This window comes from Gadus morhua, chromosome 5, assembly GCF_902167405.1.
Source record: "Gadus morhua chromosome 5, gadMor3.0, whole genome shotgun sequence".
NCBI lineage: Eukaryota > Metazoa > Chordata > Actinopteri > Gadiformes > Gadidae > Gadus > Gadus morhua.
The window spans coordinates 6,649,932-6,659,745 of NC_044052.1; the positions used below are offsets into that span (position 1 = coordinate 6,649,932).

Consider the following 9,814-nt stretch of genomic DNA (forward strand, 5'->3'; position numbering starts at 1 on the left):
CAATGTGTAAATAAGATACGTGTATTTATTTGGCAATGAGAAAATTTTTTAATATACTGTCAAAATACTACAGGTAACACAACTCAATGTTAACATATTTTCAAGACAAAGCCCTGAACCAAGCGACGGATGGGCACTGATCCATGTACTTCATGAATGCTAATTGGGCAGTGTTTTGGGGTCATTCATAAGCCGATCCTACTCGTTGATCATTAAACATGTATTTCTCTCTGTGGCCTTCTAATTATTTACACGTGAACTCTATTTCTATTCAACCAGAAGCTTCCTTGGAGGTTAATCACATTTGCTAAACAATCATGAGTTTCTGCAATTTGGCATTGTCCTCCCCTAAAAAGAGCATCACGTAACAAAATTCATAATCATGTAATGATATATTTTGTTTCTCAGAGATAATCTGCAGTGTTGTGCGGTGACACGTCCATGCCACTGCCCCGGATAATCACAGTTCAATCTCTCTTAGGCTGGATCTCATTAAAATACCGCTGAGGACACAATTTTAGATAGAATAAAAACATATTATGTGTGTGTTTGTCAAGTGTTTTTAATGAATGAATCTACAGTATATATATATATATATATATATTGAGGTCCAATATCTCCTAAATAATTAAACATTTTCTTTACAAGCAAACAAAGTAGCCCGTTGATCCACTCTCATCAACCCAACATCATGTTCATGCTACAAACTTTCCTGCGTTACACATTGCACACATGGAATATCAACTGCTTACTTTCAATCATATTTCCAGACTTATCAAAGCTCAATATATCCAGACATTACAGACCACAGTGCCTGCATGTATACTGATATATATGCATAAATAATGTGTTATAATGAAGGTAAAAAAGTACCATACAATGATGCACAATATTAATTCAAATTGTATTTTGAGACTAATAGATTAAATAGAATCTGCGCATTAAAGCTTGGCAAATGACCTTGCCAAACATTATTCTGGGTGCTTCTCTCTCATTCTCTTCAGGAGAAATTCTGTTTCTGTTCCATCTGAGTCAGCTTGGTCGAAATCTGATCGAGTGGACCAACTGTCAAGGATATCAACAGCAACATTGTGGCAGTCTGCGATTTTACATAATGATGTTTACCATTGATATGCATGGGAAAATATTGCTTTGAATAATCAAATCCAAATATATTTCCATCAATAAACTTCCAGTCGACCAGCCATTCATTCACCCAGTCCCAATTCATGTCTTTATCAATAATCTTTCAAGTCGAAAAGGATATGTTTTTTGTTCAGGTCCTGGAAGGTAGACTGGACTTTTTTCTGGAATGCCACTTGAGCTTCACACATGCAAGCGTCTTCAGTTATTTCACCACGCATTTCCTCTGAAAGGAGAATTGCAACATTTTGTAAATAATAATAATCCTAAATATATATAAATATATAAATACACATACATATACTTTGCAGACGTCTCTTACTTTCTGTGTACAAGTATGATATCAAATAAACAATGATTCGATTTTAGAAATGGACGTACAAGTTACCGTGTTTTACAAAATACATAAACAATCTGAAAATCATTAATTGAATCTGCAGCATTAATCATTTGTTACAATATTTATCTTGTTTGTTTTGTGTTAGTGTGATTGGGATGCATTATGATCATTGTAATCATTCCAATCCAGTGTCACATATATAGGCAAGAAAAAAAAAGCATACATTAAAAAGCATTCATACGATACATTCAAACTCAAACAGTGAAACCGCAAATAATTGATAATTAATACTGCTACCATATGTCCGTAGCACATTGACCTGGGTATGATGATACATAAGAAAACAGACAAGACAGCAGATCCAAAGCATCACCAACTTCCACTTTATCTTGAAATGATGGCTTATTCCATCACTTCCCATCATTTTGTTACCCTACTTTATACCAGCACAACACATACATTATATCATCAGGTACAGTAGTAGTGATCTACGTATAATTCTGAATGCAATTCTTCCAGCAGCATTGATCTCCATACCTGGCCAATGCAAAATGAGTGACACTGAATTGAGACACAGAATACCCAGAACCTGATTCAGGTCAACTCGAACCCATCATCAAATGATGATGAAGCATTAAGATTTGGTGATTCTCCAGAATCCTTTATTGCAATAGTTTGGAGGACTTGACTGGAAAGTAAAACTCATTTCTTTCAAATTGTCTTTGCTGAAACTGCTCATATATGTGCTAAATATCGTTAAGAAAGTGCCTTAATTAGGCTTAGGCATAGCTTAAGTCACACAATGGAATACTGTGTAGGAAAATCAAATGAATCCTAGAAGCAATTCATAATGATGTACAGAAAAAGATAACTCAAGGTTCTCACGTGAACAAGTGGCCTGGTCTGCGTTCAAGACGTATCCAGTGCGACACTGACAGACGTACGAGTTACCGTTATTCATGCAGACGTGCTGACAGTTATTTCCCAGAGCACACAGATCACCACCTGGAAAAAAGATTGATTGTTTCATTAACTGGTTGTTAGTTGTCTATTTTCATCCAAGAAAGCGTACAACGTGTGCAGCTAGTCCAATGCATTCATGTGATAGACAATATTTTGGACACATGCAATTATTGCTCAGCATCTAGCTTCCATTTTTTTCCCGAGCGCTGAAATTACTGTGTTGCTTTATTGCTCAAATATTGTAAGGAAATGTTTGACAGATTGATGCATGCATTTTCAACTGTTGAAAAAGCGGGGGATCTCATGTGAACTAGTCCCCTGGTCTGCATCTCCAACTAAAAGTATATTTCATTGGATTTGTCGCCTTTCATTGTCTTTGTCTGATTCAAAAACGTGTGTAACTATATTTACTATCAATTTAACACACTGTCCTGAGTTTGTTTCACTTAGTTCAGCTTGTGTTCCACTTCAATTTCCCTCATATTTAACTAACACCCTAGCCTAATCTACAAGTCCTGAACTCCTCCATCCACAACTCTTCAAGCAATCTAATCTGTTATTCTTTGAGCAGTTATTTTGGCCCAGACCGGTGACTCAGTGACACTTCAAATCAAGCTGTGTCAATGAACCAGCACTCATGATATCACAACACTTAAATTGTTTCCTGCAATCCAAAGATTAACCATGAGCTGCTCACGTGAACAAGTTCTCTGGTCTGTGTTCAACATGAATCCCGTTCGGCACTGGCAAGTGTACGAGTTGACGTTGTTGACGCAGATTTGCTGGCAGTTGTGTCCTTGGAGACAGACATCCGCACCTGAAAAATAAGGTTGTTATGTTGTATTTTGTAGTTGTGTCCTTTGATGATATAGAACCCTGCACAACTAGTTGTGAGGTGTATTGACCATGTGAACAACATTTTAAATCTTTTGCTGGATTGTGAAGATATGTAGTCCAATAATATGAGTACACTCCACCAAATATTAATGGAAACATTTCATGTTCTCACGTGAGCAAGTTCTCTGGTCTGCGTTCAACACGAATCCCATTCGACACTGGCAAGTGTACGAGTCACCTTTGTTAACACAGATGTGCTGGCAGGTGTTGCCCTGAGAACACACATCTGCGCCTGGAGACAAAAAGGTCCCAATGTGTCATTGGGTTTTAGTTATTTTGTTGATGTTTGTTGCAGGTATGATTTTTCTTTTATAATTACTTTTGTGGCTGTTAAATGTCTGTAATAAAACAAAATGTTCAATTGTAGGCCCACATCATTTGACTGTTAGATAATTGGCCCCTCCCCCTGATGCCTGTAGGTAAACATCAAGAGGTTTAGAGAAACTGACAAAGATATCTTTATGAACATTTGATTTTCTCACGGGAGCAGGTGCTCTTGTCAGCGTTCAGCGTGAACCCCGTGCGACACTGGCAGACGTACGAGGCACCGTTGTTGGCACAAATGTGCTGGCAGATGTGTCCTTGTGCACAAGCATCAGCACCTGGAAATAAAATGTTTCATTGTTTGACGTAGTTTTTTATGACACAATTTTTCTTTTCAATGACAGGAACTTTTGCAGGGTGCTTTCACACCAAAAGCGGAGTGAATATGGTTCTCGCGTTACTTGGGCGAGATTGCTTGCCCGAACCGCAAGCTTTTCTCGAGTGATAAATTCAGCATCAGGAGAAACTCGCAGGAAAGTTCAAATATTCCAACTTGAGCGACGAATCTGCATCATTCGCATGAGTAGTATCATCCGAATTTGATTTGTATGGACTATGAATGTATTTGTGCCGCACCTTCGCTCTTGGTGTGAACTCATGATCAGAAAAATGCAAAAATTGTTCGCAGCAATAGCAATATTCTTACGTGAACAAGTTTTCTGGTCTGCGTTCAACATGAATCCCGTTCGGCACTGGCAAGTGTACGAGTTCACGTTGTTGACGCAGATGTGCTGGCAGTTGTGTCCTTGGGGACAGAAATCCGCTGAAATCTCTGAAAAACAAGGTTGTGATGCGATTGTTTTTAGTAGGTGTCTTTTGATTGACACCCTGAAACAGCAGCGTTGAATTATTTTGCAGCCCATTTGGCGGCCAAGTCCCTTCTGATTTGTATGCATTGGCCGAATGAGGCAATAGCTAATTTGAATTAATAGTAATCTACTCACGTGAGCAGGTGCTCTTGTCGGCATTCAGCATGAACCCCGTCCGACACTGGCAGACGTACGAGGCACCGTTGTTGGCACAAATGTGCTGGCAGTTGTGGCCTTGTGCACAAGCATCAGCACCTGGAAATAAAAAGTTTGTTGTTGTTATTTATGACACAAAATAACAGTTGAATTGCTTAAAGGTTTGTCAGCCATCCAACTTCTTATTTGTACGTTGTTATACCGAATTCAGAGTATTACGATGTCACTGTCAGGGTGTCTCAGAAAAATGTGTAAAAAATGGTTTGCAGCAATAGCAATAATCTCACGTGAGCAAGTTCTCTGGTCTGCGTTCAACACGAATCCCGTTCGACACTGGCAAGTGTACGAGTTGCCGTTGTTGACGCAGATGTGCTGGCAGTTGTTTCCCTGAGCACATACATCACTACCTGGAAATAAAGATGGTTTCCTTCATTATTTTTGCAAGAACATTACAACATGGCCATTTGTATTGGCTATGTGACCTTAAAAGGGTAGTTGCAAGGCTGCCCTGCATTTACAGTATACATCATTGGGGGGACGGTGAAGCTATAGGCTATAATGCTATGGCTTCACTCTGAGTTAAAGTTTAAGTAAAAAGCAGTTAAATACACAACATCAAAGGTGGTGACTTGACCATTCTTTGACCAGCCACAGAAACAAACATTAAGTTCATACGTGAGCACGTTTTCCGGTCTGTGCTCAAGGTGTAACCCTCTCGGCACTTGCAGGTATACGAGTCGCCACTGTTGACACAAATATGCTGGCAGCTGTGTCCTTGGGAGCACGGATCGGACCCTGTGAAGAAGCAGTCACATGTCTCACTGCCGTTGCCGGCTGCCAACAGCCAAAGGACCCCTTGGCTTTTTTCTGGAAAGTTTCTTAAAAGCTCCCACATAATGATTGGACATATAAGGGTTAGGGTACGTGAAACTCACGTATGGCCCATGTATCCTACTTTTCCGATTTTTGTATCGATAGTTGCTATATATGTTGTGTAATATGTAAGAATACAATTGTGTGGAAATGTCGGTGACACAAAACACAAAAACAAGACACAAAAACACAAAGAATTAGTCACAAGAGTCGATGGAGAGTTTGACCAGAAGGAAAAATTCCACATCAACTCTTGGTCCATGGTGGAAAACCATAGAGGGCCTGAGCCCCACAGAGGTAGAAGGACAAAAAGACACCGAAAGGAAATGTCTTACGTGAGCATGTCTTCTTGTCCATATTCAAGACATAGCCCACACGGCACGTACAGTAGAACGAGTTGCCGCTGTTGACACATGTGTGCTGGCAGTTGTGTCCCATAGAACATGCATCCAGACCTGAAAAGAGACACTTTCCATTTCTCATTGGCTACCTTGACACTGACAGTGCTAGTAATTATGTTAGTGTGTGTTATTTTTGGGTTACAAGCATATTAATTCTATGGTAATAAAGCGATGTGCAGTGCTGATTATTACGAAGCAGATAGACAAGATCAAAGATCACTTTAATAATAATAATAATAACACACCTAATTACCATTTATAATTCAACCAAAACAGCTTTGTTTGGTTGCAAATAAAAATCCCACGAGTTTAAAACAGACTCTTAGGTTTAAACAAAGAAGTAGGGAATGTGGTAACCAGTTCAACTAAATTCCACATTTCGTGATGTGCGTTGAGCAGAGGTATGGAGGCGAGAGCACTAGCACCCTGCATCAAGCCGCAAAGCAAATACGCTTCTCCCAGCAAATAGCAGAAAAGTGAATGACCGTAAATAGGTGGTTTTACAGTGCCTAATCGCTCGTCTTTATTAATGCTGCAATGTGTACGATTTAGCCCTTCCTAATTGGTAGGCGGGAGACTTTCTGAATTTGAACCACTCAATAACCGTATTTTCTCTACACTCAAATTTTCTAGAGTACTAGCAAAGTTCGGCTGGCTGGGTGGCGTGAGTGGTAGGGGTCATGGGTGCGTCGATAGTACGATTATTCTTAACAAAGAGAGAGGTACGGGCAGCACAGCATTATTTATTTGTAGAATATATCATTTTTAGGACGTCTTTTTATCGATAACATTATTTCAATAACTGTCCAGCAGCATTGACTACAGATGTGGTCAGGTTAATTCACGCAATGATCTAGTGGAAATGTTACACATTGCGACTTCAAACACACCATAATTAAAGAGGTATGTTCGCTGTCTAATGATCTCATGATCGTTAATTTCATTTGAGCATTAAGAGAAAATATCGCACTGATATTAGCCTCGATGGTCCTTAAATGTAATACCCCCCTAACAAGTTACCCCTTACACTGTGATCAAAGAGCACTGTTGAGACGCGTTCTTATCTAGGCTTAATGTTTTTGGTAAGATGCTTTGTTAGCCGTTACCTCATTTGAGCACTCTAAGCATCTTTTGTAACCACATCAGGTTACCGAGCAGTGTGCACAGGGCCAGGTCAAAGTGCCGTGCAGGAGTGCCAAGAGTTGAGCGAGGCCTGTAACAAGTGTGGGCAGCATCATGCTGGGCTCCAAATCATTCCAAAGTGGCTAAAGTTAGGCAGAGTTCACCCTGTAGGCTGATCAGTTGGAAGACCAGATTTGTGTTGTCTTCTTTTGGTGAGTTGAGTAGACCATCCACACACCAAATTGACACTTTGTTAGTGGATGATGCAGCCAATGGCAGCATACTGGTGATGCTATAACTTTATTTTTGCCATATGCCTTCTACACCTAAGAAGAACACCCGTGACTTTGGAATGGAACGGGCCCTTTTTGATGCTAGCCCACACAATCACAGGCGCTTTCAAAAAGGTTGAGTCTGACATACCGGTGGTTTCCTCCTTTTTCTCATTTTCGTTATCAACTCCATTACCGCCGCGATTGGCAACTACTCCTACTCCGGAGTCAAACACCCCCCCGTATGCCGCCGGCGTCTCCGCACTCCCCCCATCATCCTTACCGCACAAGGTTTCCCTAAATTTAGATGCAAGCTTCTCAATGACCCCATAGGTCTCCACATAGAAGACGTGGTCGTCCAGAGGGGGGCTGGCCATGAGCCGCAGGGACTCCATGTCGGCTCTGTCCACGCCCACCGCGTAGATCTCGATGCCGGACGCCCGCGCCGCCGCGGCCACGTCCTGAACCTTGTCCTGGGGCCGGCCGTCCGTGACGATGATGGCCACCTTGGCAATGTTCATGGAGGCGGGCCGAGCGCCCGACTCGGCGGTGAAGGCCCGCTCCATGGCGGTCTTGATGGCCAGGCCCGTCATGGTACCCGACGAGAGGGGCTCGATGCGGGCCAGCGCCTGCTTCACGGAGGTCTTGTCGAAGTACGTCTTGAGCATGAAGTCGAGCTGCACCGTGCTGGCGTAGTTGACCACGCCCACCCGCGTGGAGTCCTGGCCGATCTCCAGGTTGTCCACCATGTCCTGGAGGAAGTCCTTGGCCTTCTCGAACTCGACGGGCCGCACACTGCGAGAGCTGTCTATGATGAACACCAGGTCGATGGGCCGGTTCCTGCAGTTTGACCTTGCCGCTGTGTAAACGAGGCGTACATTGAAAAAGGTATTTCAGTTGATACAGGATGAACAATAAACGTGAAAGAGTGTTAAATTGAGTCTCTCAAAAATAGATTAATGAGATGGGATTCTGAGATATGTATCATTTGATTATAAGTAAATAGAATAATTTGCCTAAAATAATCCTATGTGACATTTGGAGAGCAAGTTTCAATGACTCATTTTCAGAAACAAAAGGGTGGGGAGGCAAACGCGGATCTTGGCATGCTCGACTGAGAGGTGTGATTTAGCCTTCACAGACACACACACACACACACACACACACACACACACACACACACACACACACACACACACACACACACACACACACACACACACACAGACAGACGAATGTCTGTCTGTCAGAGATAGATTGAATGTATATCAATCTATCTTTTAAGTTATGTATTTAATATCGCCTTAGTATAGTGTAATAGTCATACCTATAGTCATATCCTATAGATATGACTATAGGTAATTATAGAATAACATTGTTCGCAGGATGATTATCTATAAACAAATCTATAAACTGATTATATTTAAGAGATGGAATTTGTTTTTCACTTGCCATTTAATTTGTTTTTAGATATGTGTTGTGCTATCGACTACCTTTTTGGTACTTGTTGATATGGCCCAATGTGCACACAAAAAATGCGTTCCAATTAATAGGGAAGTGTACTCACCTTCTTGCTCTGGAAGATTCTGCGATAGATGGTTGCTGACTTCCTTTCGCCGAGCTTGATTAACCGACTCTTGATTGATTGACGCTTGGTTGAATGGCGCTGTTCTGATTGCAACAGGAACGACTGGCGATAGCTTGATTGGTGCTTGGTTGATTAGAGATTGGTTGATGGGCGCTTGTTTGACTGGCGCTTGTTTGACTGGCGCTCGGTTGATTGGCGATTGGTTGATTTGCGATGGATTTGGCGCTTGGCTAAATGGTGCTTGGTTGATTGGCGCTTGGTTAAATGGCCGAGGACTCTGCTGAAAGCCTTTGACCGTATATTCTCTTGGAAGGATGGTTTGGAACGATTGTCCATTTGGAAAGGCTTCTTTGAATCTGGGATCAATCGTTTTAACATTTTGAAAGCTCTGATAGACTCTTGGCGGTACGTGTGGTCGCCCGGGATTTAAAAACCTGTCCGCGGGTCGGTGACTCTGATAAGCTCCATAACGTTGATAAGTCCCCTGCGTTCTGGTCGCCAGCATGCCAATCCAACAAACAAGTCCACCGATTAATAGATTCATTTTGCGCGCCCAAATAGTTATCTTTCAGGGTCGTTGCGCCTCTCGGACTCCCTGACAGCGTTGAATGTTTTATATGCCCTGCTCTGCGTGGGTGTCAAGCCCTTGCCCAATCGAAAGGAGCAATCGCGTCCATGGTTCAGTAGCCATGACTGGCTACTAATTAACCCACATGTCAAGATTTGGACTCGCAACCGGTTGATCGGTCGAGCTGTTAAACTAGGCTATAGTCTACGTTCAAGTAATACGTTTGCTTATTTTAGCTGTAATGGACCTACTAATAGAGCATCTGGCAAAGCAGGACGAATGGAAAATAGTTCATGGAAAGTAGTGATGACACGCTTACATGAAAAACGGGAGAAAGGGATGGCCTATAAAGAGACTA

General features: G+C 41.8%; 1 protein-coding gene across 1 annotated transcript; it reads right to left on the reverse strand.

The window, feature by feature from the left end:
* Window positions 1-7: 7 nt before the first annotated feature.
* LOC115544383 (matrilin-3) lies at window positions 8-9,512 on the reverse strand. Its single transcript, XM_030357291.1, has 13 exons — window positions 8,868-9,512; window positions 7,584-8,159; window positions 5,841-5,960; window positions 5,308-5,427; window positions 4,920-5,039; window positions 4,612-4,731; window positions 4,314-4,439; window positions 3,826-3,945; window positions 3,456-3,575; window positions 3,144-3,263; window positions 2,369-2,488; window positions 1,268-1,369; window positions 8-1,056 (listed from the first exon to the last, which is right to left on the reverse strand). Exons 1-13 carry the CDS (start codon window positions 9,430-9,432, stop codon window positions 1,001-1,003), a joined length of 2,385 nt encoding a protein of 794 aa, XP_030213151.1. The 5' UTR covers window positions 9,433-9,512; the 3' UTR covers window positions 8-1,000.
* Between the last annotated feature and the right edge of the window lie 302 nt (window positions 9,513-9,814).